This window comes from Lucilia sericata, unplaced genomic scaffold (genome assembly GCF_015586225.1).
Source record: "Lucilia sericata isolate MDLA Ls3-8-SP2 unplaced genomic scaffold, ASM1558622v1 Contig005775F_arrow, whole genome shotgun sequence".
Classification (NCBI taxonomy): domain Eukaryota; kingdom Metazoa; phylum Arthropoda; class Insecta; order Diptera; family Calliphoridae; genus Lucilia; species Lucilia sericata.
In genome coordinates, this window is record NW_023997612.1 from 3,464 (window position 1) to 20,559 (window position 17,096).

Sequence of the window (17,096 nt, forward strand, 5' to 3'; positions counted from 1 at the left end):
CTATATAGGTTTTTATCGTGCACAAGATCGTCCGATAGCAGTTATATATCAATTTATATATGCTTCCATAATAACATTTTTGTAAAAAAAAAGTTTGTTGTTGTAGTACACACCCTAGAACGATGAAATCCGGAAAAAAATGTATGCCATCCGATTTCTACACTTCCAACTTAAAGTTCTATATAGGTTTTTGTCGTGCACAAGATCGTCCGATAGCAGTTATATATCATTTTATATATACGGCTATAGTAACATTTTTTGTAAAAAAAAGTTTGTTGTTGTAGTACACACCCTAGAACGATGAAATTCGGAAAAAAATGTATGCCATCCGATTTCTACACTTCCAACTTAAAGTTCTATATAGGTTTTTATCGTGCACAAGATCGTCCGATAGCACTTATATATCATTTTATATATACAGCTATAGTAACATTTTTTGTAAAAAAAAGTTTGTTGTTGTAGTACACACCCTAGAACGATGAAATCCGGAAAAAAATGTATGCCATCCGATTTCTACACTTCCAACTTAAAGTTCTATATAGGTTTTTATCGTGCACAAGATCGTCCGATAGCACTTATATATCATTTTATATATACGGCCATAATAACATTTTTTGTAAAAAAAAGTTTGTTGTTGTAGTACACACCCTAGAACGATGAAATCCGGAAAAAAATGTGTGCCATCCGATTTCTACACTTCCAACTTAAAGTTCTATATAGGTTTTTATCGTGCACAAGATCGTCCGATAGCAGTTATATATCATTTTATATATACGGCTATAGTAACATTTTTTGTAAAAAAAAGTTTGTTGTTGTAGTACACACCCTAGAACGATGAAATCCGGAAAAAAATGTATGCCATCCGATTTCTACACTTCCAACTTAAAGTTCTATATAGGTTTTTATCGTGCACAAGATCGTCCGATAGCAGTTATATATCATTTTATATATATGACCATAGTAACATTTTTTGAATGTTTTTTATTAAAAGGCATTCTGTAACGATATAATCCCAAATATATTTATATTTTATCAGATTTGTTCCTTTCCACATTTATACACATATTTTAATTGATCAAAAATATTTTTTTTAATGTAAATCATGAAAATCAATTTTTTTGAATTTTTTCCACGTGCATAAACACATATTGAAAATGTAAATAATGATAACGAGTTTTTGCGTCTTTTCCACGTGCAGAAACACATATTTGTAAACAAAAATAACTCACCACACCAAAAAAAATGTTTATTTTGATAAAACAGCTGTTACGGTTTGTTTTATTTTTCGTCGGGTTGTTTTCTTTATGTGCGTGAATCCTAGTTAGTATGTTGAACGCCGCAAAACTTGCTCAGGCAACAAAATTGTATAATAAATTTTAATAGAAATTTAATAAAACAATCGTGTTTGTTTAAAGCGGCAACACTACGAAATAAAACGACTTCTGCCATCTAGCGTGTGGTAGCATAAATCAGAAGTGTTGTATTTGTTGTGTCAAAAAATGAACAGCAGCCAACTTCACACGGTAAACCGTTTCTTTCCGGTTGAATTTTTGACAGATCAACAACTAAAAAATGGTACGAATAAAAAAATCGTAAAATTTTACTAAAATCTCTAAATAAAATTAAATAAAAGTGATAAAATAACAAAATTTAATAATGTGAGAAATAAGTGTGATAAAAATTTTCGCTAAATAGATAATGATAACAGAAAAAATAACAATTGAAATTTAGTGTTATTGTTTACAAAGAATGAACTTGTTTTGTGCAATGAAAAAAGAAGAAAATATACTAATGTGTGACTCTTTTTTTACTATGTTTTTAGGCCAAACGCACCAAGAAGGTTGGAATCGTAGGTAAATATGGTACCCGTTATGGTGCTTCCCTACGTAAAATGGTCAAGAAAATGGAAATCACCCAGCACAGCAAATATACCTGCTCGTTCTGCGGCAAGGTAAGTTCTTTGATAATTTCTATTCGTATATTGAAAGATTTTACTAACCTTGAACTTTCTTTTGTTTTTATTAAAGGATTCCATGAAGCGCGCCTGTGTTGGCATCTGGTCCTGTAAGCGTTGCAAGCGCGTCGTAGCTGGTGGTGCCTGGGTATACTCTACCACTGCTGCTGCCTCCGTACGTTCTGCTGTACGTCGTCTCCGTGAAACCAAGGAACAATAAACTGTTTACATATTTTTTGTTTAAGCAGTTAAGTTTCTTAGTTTTAACGACGTTTTAATAACAATATATTAAAAATTAGTTTTTGTCTAATTTTTATGTGCTGTTTTGCCAAGATCTGTGTTGTTTGGCCTTTGTATTTACAGTGGTAACTACTGTAAATATTGGTCTAATAGAATGTGTGAAGTTTAATAAAAAATAGCCATTTTTTTACTTAAAAAAACGGATGAAAACAAACAAAATTATGATAATTGTGTAAAGTGTTTTTATTTGAAGAATTACGTTGGATTAAAAATAGATTACGAATAGATTATTGTTTATTTAAGAAATTGTGTTGGAGATATTACAAAAAAGCTACTTCGGATTAAAAATATGCCATTAATTTGGTGTTGCTTTATTTCGACGATCTTTGCATTAATAAAGTATTTACAAAAACTAATTTTATGCCATAATGCAAAAATAGTATTAAGTTTGCTTATGTTCCACAGATTAGATAGTCCTAATTTGTAATTCGCATAGAAAAATGTCACTAATTGGAATGTTTTCGATTGGTAAACAAAATGACCCCCGGAGATAAAGTATAGTTTTTTAGATTTATAAACAGCTTTCAAAATAAAAGATATTTTTTCAGTAAAATTTTCTGCTCGAATGGGGAGTTTATAGTTTTATACACTGAAATCCAATACCTAATGTACATGGCGCTTCTAATATAATCGATTCGCCTTTCTAATCTAGCTCCTTATAAAATATCGAGTCATTTGAAACAATGAAACTAAGAAAATGCTGGCAAGAGAGAGCTTTATTTAGAGTTTGAAAATTTGACAAAAGTTATGCCAATTATGAACAATTATTCTCCTGAAGTTTGTTTGAGGGAACAAACTCCCATGGAGTTTATTACTCAGAATAGGCCTGTATAATTCATATATGATGAAGACTCAAATCTGTCACATGAAAGACAAAAATTGCCAAAATAAAATTGAACTCTGTTTCCTACGTAAGAAGATATTTGTGACCAACAGAGTTAAGTACTTAGGTGTATTCCTTGAACGGAAATTAAAATGAAGGATTAACAAGGCACATACATAAGTGCTGATCGCGATATTTTTTTATTTATTTACCTGCAGCCATAAGAAAATTAGAACGATATCTGACGATAAGGTTAAATCGAAGACTGTATTGGATTGTAAGAAAGATTTAAACGAATACTCCCCAATGATAAGCTTTACATCATATGGGTACCAGGCGATTCGTAAGTATTCGTCAACGAAAGAGGGAATCCTATAACGTGAACCTGACAAGAGCAGAGCCAGAAGTCTGCTCAAAATGGACAAGTCTAAGGTTAGTATGATGGTACATATTTTGAGTTCACACACATGATTACGGGCAAAACTTCACAAAATTTTGAGTATGTAAAGAGAAGAGTGAAACTCTGGAGCACTTTCTTTGCCATTGTTAAGCTTTCGTCATGAACACTGATTGCAAAATTCTTAAGAATTATGTCCATGCAACTGGTTTTGAACATCGGACATAATACATTATTTGATCACTATATAAGATTTTTGTTTTAAACAACAAACATTTTCCATGAAAGGGCAGTGCATAGCAGGTCCGATAGTGGCCTAGGTGTATTTCTTCGGATTTGATGTATACATCATCCTATTAACATAACCTAGGTATGACAACTCCGCCAGAAGTTATTGAACGGAAGACCAATGCATCTAACCTATCCATAGCTCTAAATTTTTAGAATGTAGGACTATTTTAGAAACACACACAAAGCTTGGAATGTTAGATTTTTATAGCATACAGTTTCCACCCCTATTGCAACGCCTATATAACTCAATGATTCAATGAAAGGGCATTGCATAGCAGGTCCGATAGTGGCCTAGGTGTATTTCTTCGGATTTGATGTATACATCCACCTATTAATCTAACCTATATGTATGACAACTCCGCCAAAAGTTATTGAAGACCAAAGAAGAAACACACACAAAGCTTGGAATTTTAAAACATACAGTTTTCATCCCTATTGTCACGCCTACATATTTCAATAAAGGCGAAAAGTTTAAAAGTCTTAAACGCAGAAGCTATTAAAATTTTCTACTTTAATTTGACACTATCTCAAAGTGTCTTTACTAATCTATTGACTAGTTTATTAACTTGTCTATTGCCTCGCTTATTACCTAGTCTATTTATTAGTCCATTTTCTAGTCTAATGTCTTCTATAATATTTAGTTTATTGCCTAGTCTATTAATCAGTCTATTATCTATTGATTAGTCTATTAACTAGTCTATTGACAAGTCTTATTACTAGTTCAGTAACTAGACTTTTAACTGATCTATTGGCTAGTATATTAACTATCTTATTATTAGTCTATTGACTTGTCTATTAACTAGCCTGTTGATCAGGCTATTAACTAGTCTATGGACTAGTGTATTGACTAGTCTATAAACTAGACTATTGATTAGTCTATTACATAGCCTATTGCCTAGTCTATAGACTAGTCTCTTTAATTGTCTATTTACTAGTCCATTAGCTATTCTGTTGTCTAGTCTATTATCTAGTTTACTGACTAGTCTATTAACCAGTCTATTATCTATGGACTAGTCTATTAACTAGTCTATTGGCATTAACTAGCCTTTTAAATAATTTATTGGCTAGTCTATTACCTATCCTATTATTAGTCTATTTACTAGTCTATTAACTAGACTAGTCTATTAACCAGTCTATTATCTATTGACTAGTCTATTAACTAGTCTATTGACAAGTCTTATTACTAGTAACTAGACTTTTAACTAATCTATTGGCTAGTATATTAACTATCTTATTATTAGTCTATTGACTTGTCTGTTAACTAGCCTGTTTATCAGGCTATTAACTAGTCTATGTATTAGTATATTAACTAGTCTATGGACTTGGTTATTTACTAGTCTATGGACTAGTCTATTAACTAGTCTATACATTCGTCTATTACATAGCCTATGGCTCAGTCTAGACTAGTCTATTTACTTGTGTGTTTACTAGTCCATTATCAATTCTGTTGTCTAGTCTATTGTCTAGTTTATTGACTAGTCTATTAACCAGTCTGTTATCTATTGACATGAACTAGTCTTTTAACTAATCTATTGGCTAGTCTATTAACTATCTTATTATTAGTCTATTAACTAGTCTATGGACTAGTATATTAACTAGTCTATTAACTAGTCTATTGATTAGTCTATAGACTAGTATCTTTAATTGTCTATTATTTACTTGTGTGTTTACTAGTCCATTAGCTATTCTGTTGTCTAGTCTATTATCTAGTTTACTGACTAGTCTATTAACCAGTCTATTATCTATGGACTAGTCTATTAACTAGTCTATTGACATTAACTAGTCTTTTAACTAATCTATTGGCTAGTCTATTACCTATCCTATTATTAGTCTATTTACTAGTCTATTAACTAGACTAGTCTATTAACCAGTATATTATCTATTGACTAGTCTATTAACCAGTCTATTATCTATTGACTAGTCTATTGACAAGTCTTATTACTAGTTCAGTAACTAGACTTTTAACTAATCTATTGGCTAGTATATTAACTATCTTATTATTAGTCTATTGACTTGTCTATTAACTAGCCTGTTGATCAGGCTATTAACTAGTATATGTATTAGTATATTAACTAGTCTATGGATTAGTCTATTAACTAGTCTATACACTAGTCTATTAACTAGTCTATACGTTAGTCTATTACATAGCCTATGGCCCAGTCTAGACTAGTCTATTTACTTGTGTCTTTACTAGTCCATTATCTATTCTGTTGTCTAGTCTATTATCTAGTTTATTGGCTAGTCTATTAACCAGTCCATTATCAATTGACTAGTCTATTGACATTAACTAGTCTTTTAACTAATCTATTGGCTTGTCTATTAACTATCTTATTATTAGTCTATTAACTAGTATTTAACTAGTCTATAAACTAGTTTATTAATCAGTCTATTACATAGCCTACTGCCTAGTCAATAGACTAGTCTTTTTAATTGTCTATTTACTAGTCAATTATCTATTCTGTTGTCTAGTCTATTATCTTATTTATTGACTGGTCTGTTAAATAGTCTATTATCTATGGACTAGTCCATTAACTAGTCTATTGACATTAACTAGTCTTTTAACTAATCTATTGGCTAGTCTATTAACTATCTTATTATTAGTCTATTAACTAGACTGTTGATTAGTCTATTAACCAGTCTATGGACTAGTCTATTTATTAGTCTATTACATAGCCTATTGCCTAGTCTATAGACTAGTCTCTTTAATTGTCTATTTACTAGTCCATTATCTATTCTGTTGTCTAGTCTATTATCTAGTTTATTGACTACTCTATTTACTAGTCTATTATTTTACTAATCCTTACTAATCTATTGACCAGTATATAAACTAGTCTATTTTCTCGCCTATTAACTAGTCTATTTACTAGTCCATTTTCTAGTCTATTGTCTTGTCTAATATCTAGTTTATTGAACAGTCTATTATCTATTGAATAGTCTATTGAAAGACAAGTCTTACTAATAATCCATTAACTAGTCTTTTAACTAATTTATTGGTATATATAGTATATTGACTAATCTATTGACTGATCTATTGATTAAACATATTACTAGTCTATTTAATAGTCCTTTTCCAAGTGTATTGTTTAGTATATTCCCTAATATACACGGTTCAATATCATTTATCATCAATCGGTGCTAGAAATATGGTTACTAGATTCAAATATACTCTTAACATCCTTACATAAAAGTAATAACAAATATTAAATTTAATCATAAATTTTATTATCATTTTATTTAGAAATTTTAGATTTTATTTTCTTTAATAATAATTTCTTGTTTTATTTAATTATAATATTAAATATTTAATTATATTTACCTTAAAAATAATAAAAATTTTAATAGAAAACATTTACAAAAATTGTATTTTTTATGTGTATGTATTTATTATGGAAATTGTTGTTGTTAGTTTTATTTTTTTAATAATAAAAAAAACATTAATAATAATAATTTTACAAATATAGGACTAATGTTGTTCTTGTTGTGTTATTTTAATTGATGACAATTATTTATAAATGAAACTGAGTTTTTAGATTTTTTAATTAATTATTATAATTAGATAGTTATGAGTAAATTTGTTTTATTGCACCTTCACCTAAATTATACTATTAGTTAGTTTTTTTTTCTGTTATTTTCTCTCTGCTTATGTATGAGGTGTGATTTATTTTTTTGTTAATTATAATAATAAATTTTAATATGTCTATGTATATATTACTTTCTGTACTATTTTTAATGGAATTATTAAAAAAATTAAAAAAATTTATTTAGCTAGAAAAAAATGAAGTTTTTTTGGGAATTTTTATGCACTTTTACATTTGTTGTTTTAGATTTATAAAAGGTTTTAAATTTTCCTGTATTTATAGTTTATTAATTGTTTTTTATCTTAATTATCAATATTAATTATTTGGACTTTATTAATTTCTAAATTTTAATTGAGCAAATATAAGTTTTTTTTTGGTTTTTTTACAATTTTTTTTTTCTAAGATGAAATGTTTTTTCTTTTAAATTTTGAAATGTGAATATTTAAATTATAAAAAATTTATAAAAAATTTAGTGTTTTAATAAAAAGAAGTTTATTGTTTAAAATATATTATGGTTAAATGCAATTAAGAAAATTGGAGGTTTATTTTTAATTAAAATTCGAAACAAAAAGTTGGCAACGGAATTATGTTACGGTTGGACACCATTAATAAAATCAACTAAAATTAATACAATAATTATCACTTGAAATTAATTAATTTAGAAAATTTTTGTTTAATTTTAAATGACATTATTTATTTTTTAATTTTTAATTGCAAATTTATTTATTACATTTATGTTTTTTTCTATAATTTAACTTCAAATGTTTACAATTTCTAGTTGCGATTAAGATGTTGTGATTTTTCTTTTAAATTTTATAATAAATTTAGTTTATTTACAATAAATATTTTGTTTTTATCATAATGTTTAAGTTTTTTTAATATGAAAATTCTTATGATATGCCTATTTTTTGTTGTTGTTTTTTAATGATATTAACAATGAAAAGGATATTTGTTGTTATGTAAAGTGTATTGGTTAAAAATTATAATTTAATTGGTTAAAAAATAAAATTAACAAAAAAAAAAATGAAACACCTGTCCTGAAAATTTAATTTTTTCAAACAAATAATCTGTTTTGTCGATTTTTAACAAAAATCCCTCGTATTATTTCGAATCTGATAATAATTATTATCCAAACTACATAATTAACTGTTAATTCCTTGATTTTGAAGTTTTTTAAATGAAAAATTATAAAAAATATATTTAAAATCAGGCATGGAAAAATTAAATTAACAAACATAGACTAAACGATCGACTAAAACTATAGACTGGACTATAGACTATACTATAAACTAGACTATAGACTATTATCTAGTCCATAGTGCAGTCTATAGTCTAGTCTATTGTCTAAAGTCTAGTCTATAGTCTTGTCTCCAGTCTAGTCTATAGTGTAGTCTATAGTCTAGCCTAAAGTATAGTATATAGTCTAGTCTATAATCTAGTCTATAGTCTAGTCTATAGTCTAGTCTATAGTCTAGTCTATAGTCTAGTCTATAGTCTAGTCTATAGTCTAGTCTATAGTCTAGTATATAGTCTAGTCTATAGTCTAGTCAACAGTATAGTATATAGTCTAGTTCATAGTCTAGTCTATACTTTAGTCTATAGTGTAGTCTATAGCCTAGTCTATAATCTAGCCTATAGTTTAGTCTATTGTCTAGTCTATAGTCTAGTCTATAGTCTAGTATAGAGTCTAGTCTATAGTCTAGTCAACAGTATAGTATATAGTCTAGTTCATAGTCTAGTCTATAGTTTAGTCTATAGTCTAGTCTATAGTCCAGTCTATAGTCTAGTCTATAGTCTAGTCTATAGTCTAGTCTATAGTCTAATCTATAGTTTATTGACAAACATAGACTAAACTATCGACTTCACTATAGACTGGACTATAGACTATACTATAAACAGGATTATAAACTAGACTATAGACTATTATCTAGTCTAGTCTGTTGCCTTGTCTATAGTCTAGTCTATAGTGTAGCCTATAGTCTAGCCTATAGTCTAGTCTATAGTCTAGTCTATAGTCTAGTCTATAGTCTAGTCTATAGTCTAGTCTATAATCTAGTCAATAGTCTAGTCTATAGTCTAGTCAACAGTCTAGTATATAGTCTAGTCCATAGTCTAGTCTATAGTTTAGTCTATAGTTTAGTCTATAGTCTAGTCTATAGTCTAGTCTATAGTCTAGTCTATAGTCTAGTCTATAGTCTAGTCTATAGTCTAGTCTATAGTCTAGTCTATAGTCTAGTCTATAGTCTAGTCTATAGTCTAGTCTATAGTCTAGTATATAGTCTAGTCTATAGTCTAGTCAACAGTATAGTACATAGTCTAGTTCATAGTCTAGTCTATAGTTTAGTCTATAGTGTAGTCTATAGCCTAGTCTATAATCTAGTCTATAGTTTAGTCTATTGTCTTGTCTATAGTCTAGTCTATAGTCTAGTCTATAGTCTAGTATAGAGTCTAGTCTATAGTCTAGTCAACAGTATAGTATATAGTCTAGTTCATAGTCTAGTCTATAGTTTAGTCTATAGTCTAGTCTATAGTCCAGTCTATAGTCTAGTCTATAGTCTAGTCTATAGTCTAGTCTATAGTCTAGTCTATAGTCTAATCTATAGTTTATTAACAAACATAGACTAAACTATCGACTTCACTATAGACTGGACTATAGACTATACTATAAACAGAACTATAAACTAGACTATAGACTATTATCTAGTCTAGTCTGTTGCCTTGTCTATAGTCTAGTCTATAGTGTAGCCTATAGTCTAGCCTATAGTCTAGTCTATAGTATAGTGTATAGTCTAGTCTATAGTATAGTCTATAATCTAGTCAATAGTCTAGTCTATAGTCTAGACAACAGTCTAGTATATAGTCTAGTCCATAGTCTAGTCTATAGTTTAGTCTATAGTCTAGTCTATAGTTTAGTCTATAGTCTAGTCTAGTCTAGTCTATAGTCTAGTCTATAGTCTAGTCTATAGTCTAGTCTATAGTCTAGTCTATAGTCTAGTCTATAGTCTAGTCTATAGTCTAGTCTATAGTCTAGTCTATAGTCTAGTCTATAGTCTAGTCTATAGTCTAGTATATAGTCTAGTCTATAGTCTAGTCTATAGTCTAGTCTATAGTTTAGTCTAGTCTATAGTCTAGTCTATAGTTTAGTCTATATTCTAGTCTATAGTCTAGTCTAGAGTGTAGTCTATAGTGTAGTCTATAGTGTAGTCCATAGTGTAGTCTATAGTGTAGTCTACAGTGTAGTCTATAGTCTAGTCTATAGTCTAGTATATAGTCTAGTCTATAGTCTAGTCTATAGTCTAGTCTATAGTCTAATCTATAGCCTAGTCTATAGTCTAGTCTATAGTCTAGTCTACAGTTTAGTCTAAAGTCTAGTCTATAGTCTAGTCTATAGTCTAGTCCATAGTCTAGTCTATAGTATAATCTATTATCTAGTATAAAGTCTAGTATATAGTCTGTCTATAGTCTAGTCTATAGAATAGTCAATAGTCTGGTCTATAGTCTAGTCCCTAGTGTAGTTCATAGTCTTGTCTATCTTCTAGTCTATAGTCTAGTCTATAATGTAGTCTATAATCTAGTCTATAGTCTAATCTATAGTCTAGTCTAGAGTCAAGTCTTTAGTCAAGTCTTTATTCTAGTCTATAGTATAGTATAAACCCTTGTCTATAGTTTAGTTTTTGGTGTAGTCTATAGTCTAGTCTAGAGTCTAGTCTAGAGTTTAGTCTAGAGTCTAGTCTAGAGTCTAGTCTTTAGTCTAGTCTATAGTCCAGTATAAAGCCCTGTCTATAGTCTTTAATCTAGTCTATAGTCTAAAACCTTGTCTATAGTTTAGTCTATAGTCTAGTCTATAGTCTAGTCTATAGTCTAGTCTATAGTCTAGTCTATAGTCTAGTCTATAGTCTAGTCTATAGTCTAGTCTATAGTCTAGTCTATAATCTAGTCTATAATCTAGTCTATAGTCTAGTCTATAGTCTAAATTTTCCATGACTGTTAAAAGTTATTATAAAAACTAAAAAAGACACCAAAATGAAAATCCAAATAAAAAAAATGTTTATTTATCTCTTAACTCAAAGTTTGTATTTTTATTTGAAATACATTTTTTGTTTTTTTCTTTTCAATCATTGATTTAGTTATTTATTAATTGTTATTAATTAATGAATTTAAAACTAGTTTTAATTATTTTATACACTTCGCTTTTAAACAAAAAAAAAAAAAAAACTATTATAAACTCTTTAAAACAATCAAGAGTTTTAGCTTTAAATTTATAAAAAAAAATTAAAAATAAATCATTTAGGGAAGACGTTTTTCTTTACTTTTTTTCTTACTTTTTTTCATTATTTTTTTGTTTATATTAAAAATAAATTTATTTATATATAAAAAAAGAGAATGCTTAAACAGAATGTCAGTGACTTTTTGTAAAAATTTATATTAAAATGAAATAAAAATAAAACAAAAATGTGATAGTTTTGGTATTTTTCTTGCAAATTAGTAATAAAAAAATTAAATAATATATTATTAAAAAATACCATAATTTAAAAAGAAAAAAATCTAAGCAAAAAATAATTATTATAATATATTTAAATAACTAAATACTTAAATATCATGTTTTTTTTTTCAAAGAAGTTTTAAATACAAACTAAAGGAATTTGAAAAAAATATGTAAATAAAAGAAAATTATAAAAAATACTTTTAATTAATTTTAATTTCTATAGAAAAAATAATAATAATGATTTTAATTAAATAACTGAAATTTCAAATCCCTTTTTATTAAATGTTACAAAATTTCTTTTCTATTTAAAGTGAATTTTTTCTTTTAAATAAATAAATTTTTTTAAGAAAAAAATTTCAAACTAAAACTAATGAAAAAATCAAAATAAAACCAAAAATAAAATTTTATACAAAACGGCAAAATGTTGTTGTTTTCTTTTTTATCAAAAAATTTAAACAATTTCTAAAAAATAATAAACTAACTAAAGTTTTATAAAACTCCAATAACAATTACAACTAATGAGCTTGCCATTTAAATTTCGATTCCATTAGCCATTGTTGACCCTGACTAAAGTCACAAGGACGTAATAAAGGTGTTGTGGGATCTTCGCGCGAGGGTCTTTGCAAACAATTGCCAGTGTTTGTGTGTCGTATGGATTTATCCTGTGAATTAACAAGAAAATTATTTATAATTTATAACAAAGACTTTCTTTAAGTAATTTATATTTACCTCTGCATCATATACCCATTCCTGATTACCACCCATATTATGACAACGCACCATATTCACCGGCCCCAGAGCAGCAGAGGCATCTAAACACAAATCATCGGACATGATTTGTTGTCGCTTGGTATAGGCAAACACTTGATTACCGCCCAAGCCGTGACAATAGCTTACACCAATCTTTTCACCATATTTACGGCCCATCGTATCTAAACAGGTCTCCGTTTCGGCATTGCGTATCTAGATAAAAAAAAAATCCAATTAAAATCAAGTTTGTTTTCTATTTCTTTAACTTAAAAACTTACTTCACCCAAATAATAATAGTCCAAGGGCATTAAACTTTCCGGATAAATATTTTCCAAATACCAGCGGAAAGATTTACATTTAAGACGATCACGCAAGGCTTTACGTTCACTTACATCGCCAGCGGAAGCTTTACGAGCACCTATAGGTGGATTTTATTAGATAAAAGAAAATGTTAAAAGAATATAATAATTTGATTAAAATATTTTTTTTTGTTTTTTGAAAATTATTGCAAAATAATTTGTATGTGAGTGTGTTAGTGCTGTAAAAAAATTTTTAAATTTTGTGTGCATTTAATTACATTTTAAGATCAAATGTTTTTGTAAATTTACGCGAAACATTCACAAAAAATAAGAAAATATTTGGACAAAAAAATATTAGAGAAAATACATGAATCTTATAAAGAAATTTAATTTTTTTTTATTATTTTATTAAGGTTGTTATTCTATAGAAAAAATAGTTTAAGAACAAGAAATTTTTTTTTTAGAAAAGATTATAGAATATAGCCTAGGCTATAGACTGTAGACTAGACTATAGACTAGACTATAGACTAGACTATAGACTAGACTATAGACTAGACTATAGACTAGACTATAGACTAGACTATAGACTAGACTATAGACTAGACTATAGACTAGACTATAGACTATACTATAGACTAGACTTTAGACTAGACTATAGACTATACTATAGACTAGACTATAGACTAGTCTAAAGACTAGACTATAGACTAGACTATAGACTAGACTATAGACTAGACTATAGACTAGACTATAGACTAGACTATAGACTAGACTATAGACTAGACTATAGACTAGACTATAGACTAGACTATAGACTAGACTATAGACTAGACTAGACTATAGACTAGACTATAGACTAGACTATAGACTAGACTATAGACTAGACTATAGACTAGACTATAGACTAGACTATAGACTAGACTATAGACTAGACTATAGACTAGACTATAGATTAGTCTAATAGCCTAGGCTATAGACTGTAGACTAGACTATAGACTAGACTATAGACTAGACTATAGACTAGACTATAGACTAGACTATAGACTAGACTATAGACTAGACTATAGACTAGACTATAGACTAGACTATAGACTAGACTATAGATTAGTCTAATAGCCTAGGCTATAGACTGTAGACTAGACTATAGACTAGACTATAGACTAGACTATAGACTAGACTATAGACTAGACTATAGACTAGACTATAGACTAGACTATAGACTAGACTATAGACTAGACTATAGACTAGACTATAGACTAGACTATAGACTAGACTATAGACTAGACTATAGACTAGACTATAGACTAGACTATAGACTAGACTACAGACTAGACTACACTATAGACTAGACTACAGACTAGACTATAGACTAGACTATAGACTAGACTATAGACTAGACTAGACTAGACTATAGACTAGACTATAGACTAGACTATAGACTAGACTATAGACTAGACTATAGACTAGACTATAGACTAGACTATAGACTAGACTATAGACTAGACTATAGACTAGACTATAGACTAGACTATAGACTAGACTATAGACTAGACTATAGACTAGACTATAGACTAGACTATAGACTAGACTATAGACTAGACTATAGACTAGACTATAGACTAGACTATAGACTAGACTATAGACTAGACTATAGACTAGACTATAGACTATACTATAGACTACACTATAGACAAGACTATAGACTGGACTATAGACTTGTATATAGACTAGACTATAGACTAGTCTAAAGACTAGACTATAGACTAGACTATAGACTAGACTATAGACTAGACTAGTGACTAGACTATAGACTAGACTATAGACTAGACTATAGACTAGACTATAGACTAGACTATAGACTAGACTATAGATAGACTAGACTATAGACTAAACTATAGACTAGACTATAGACTAGACTATAGACTAGACTATAGACTAGACTATAGACTAGACTATAGACTAGACTATAGACTAGACTATAGACTAGACTATAGACTAGACTATAGACTAGACTATAGACTAGACTATAGACTAGACTAGACGACTAGACTAGACTATAGACTAGACTATAGACTAGACTATAGACTAGACTATAGACTAGACTATAGACTAGACTATAGACTAGACTATAGACTAGACTATAGACTAGACTATAGACTAGATATAGACTAGACTATAGACTAGACTATAGACTAGACTATAGACTAGACTATAGACTAGACTATAGACTAGACTATAGACTAGACTATAGACTAGACTATAGACTAGACTATAGACTAGACTATAGACTAGACTATAGACTGGACTATAGACTAGACTATAGACTAGACTATAGACTAGACTATAGACTAGACTATAGACTAGACTATAGACTATAGACTGGACTATAGACTAGACTATAGACTAGACTATAGACTAGACTATAGACTAGCTATAGACTAGACTATAGTCTATAGTCTAGTCTATAGTCTAGTCTATAGTCTAGTCTATAGTCTAGTCTATAGTCTAGTCTATAGTCTAGTCTATAGTCTAGTCTATAGTCTAGTCTATAGTCTAGTCTATAGTCTAGTCTATAGACTAGACTATAGACTAGACTATAGACTAGACTATAGACTAGACTATAGACTAGACTATATATTAGACTATAGACTAGACTATTGACTAGACTTTAGACTAGACTGTGGACTATATTCTATAGGTAACTCTACAGACAGTTCTATAGTCAAGACTGTAGACTTTTCTATAGTTCTATATTCAAGACTTAACACTGTGTTTACCACAAGCAACTTTTTTTATAGAAATAGTTGCCATAAAACAAGCAAACATTTCTATAGAAATAGTTGCCTAAAGACAAGCAACTTTTCTACAGAAATAGTAGCCTTAGGACAAGCAACTTTTTATAGAAATAGTTGCCCTAAGACAAGCAGATTTTCTATAGAAATAGTTGCCTTAAGACAAACAACTTTTTTGTAGAAATATCTGCCTTAAGACAAGCAACTTTTCTATAGAAATTATTGCCTTAAGACAAGCAACTTTTCTATATAAATAGTTTCCTTAAGAGAAACAACTATTCTATAGAAATAGTTGCCTTAAGATAAGCAACTTTTCTACAGAAATAGTAGCCTTAAGACAAGCAACTTTTTATAGAAATATTGGCCTTAAGACAAGCAACTTTTCTCTAGAAATAGTGACCTTAAGACATAGTTGACAAGCCTTAAAACAAGCAACTTTTTCACAGAAATAGTTGCTTTAAGGCAAGCAACTGTACTAAATATAAACTAATTATCTTTAAGAATAACAAAATTGTTTTTTAATTAAATAATTAAATTTGTTTACTTCTAAATAAGATTCTGTCCTTTTTCTCTTAAAACGATTTGTATGTGTATTTATATATTTGCTACAATTGTAAATTAAAAAAAAATAAACAAAATAAGCGTTTGCTTTTGTGCTCATGGGTTATTTGATTGGAGTGAAGTGTTTGGTTGGTTGTTGGGTTTAACAAGGACATCATCACACAAGGATAACAGATGTGTGCAAAATAAATTCATGAAAAAAAAAAATAAATAAAATACGAAATACATATACAACAAAAATAAACACAAACACATAAAGACAGTTTTTTTTTAATACAAACATGTAAACAGCATGCAACCAAATTATTTATTTATAAACATAGAAAATATTAAAAGATTAAAAAAACATATACATATATACAAATACTATAAGAAAAAGCACAACATAAACCAACACCAAGTGTACTAAGGATATTAATAAATAATAAATTTAATTTTAAAATTAAAAATATATTTGACAAGTACTAAAGGAATGTTTAAGATGGCAAAAAAGATTAACTCCATTGTTTCTTGAAATACAGTATTTATTTAACTTATTTCTTAACTATGGAGTTAATCCTTTTTTCAAATCAGTTTTATACAAATATAAAACATATTAAATTGACCATAAAGAAAAACAGAGAGAAAAATAATGAAAATTGTTTAAGAAGAATAAAAAAAAACATGATTAAACGCATTAAAGCCAAATATACTAAATGTATATAATTGATATTTGTAGATGTAAGTATAGTTATGTATACTAAATACATGATGTAGTATGTATATGACCCATATATGTATGTATGTATATTTAATGTATGTAAATAACAAAAAAAATGTAGTTTTTTTTTTTTTTATTAGTAATTTAGCAGTAATTATAACCTGG

At 28.4% G+C, this 17,096-nt stretch overlaps 2 protein-coding genes across 2 annotated transcripts; one reads left to right on the forward strand and one right to left on the reverse strand.

Annotated features, from left to right (window-relative positions):
* The first annotated feature begins 1,493 nt into the window (after positions 1-1,493).
* On the forward strand, positions 1,494-2,413 carry LOC119615550 (60S ribosomal protein L37a). The gene is made up of 3 exons (XM_037971566.1): positions 1,494-1,575; positions 1,823-1,951; positions 2,028-2,413. Exons 1-3 carry the CDS (start codon positions 1,573-1,575, stop codon positions 2,172-2,174), a joined length of 279 nt encoding a protein of 92 aa, XP_037827494.1. The 5' UTR covers positions 1,494-1,572; the 3' UTR covers positions 2,175-2,413.
* A 9,781-nt stretch (positions 2,414-12,194) lies between these two features.
* On the reverse strand, positions 12,195-13,124 carry LOC119615549 (polypeptide N-acetylgalactosaminyltransferase 5-like). Its single transcript, XM_037971565.1, has 3 exons — positions 12,858-13,124; positions 12,559-12,792; positions 12,195-12,491 (listed from the first exon to the last, which is right to left on the reverse strand). Exons 1-3 carry the CDS (start codon positions 12,885-12,887, stop codon positions 12,345-12,347), a joined length of 411 nt encoding a protein of 136 aa, XP_037827493.1. The 5' UTR covers positions 12,888-13,124; the 3' UTR covers positions 12,195-12,344.
* Between the last annotated feature and the right edge of the window lie 3,972 nt (positions 13,125-17,096).

Bases quoted from the DNA above. Each gene is read 5' to 3' on its own strand.
- LOC119615550 (XM_037971566.1), top strand. The intron at 1,952-2,027 runs GTAAGTTCTTTG...TTTTTATTAAAG, and splicing joins CCTGCTCGTTCTGCGGCAAG to GATTCCATGAAGCGCGCCTG.
- LOC119615549 (XM_037971565.1), bottom strand. From the start codon at position 12,887: ATGCCCTTGGACTATTATTATTTGGGTGAA. The intron at 12,793-12,857 runs GTAAGTTTTTAA...TTTTTTATCTAG, and splicing joins ACTATTATTATTTGGGTGAA to ATACGCAATGCCGAAACGGA. The intron at 12,492-12,558 runs GTAAATATAAAT...GTTAATTCACAG, and splicing joins AATGGGTATATGATGCAGAG to GATAAATCCATACGACACAC.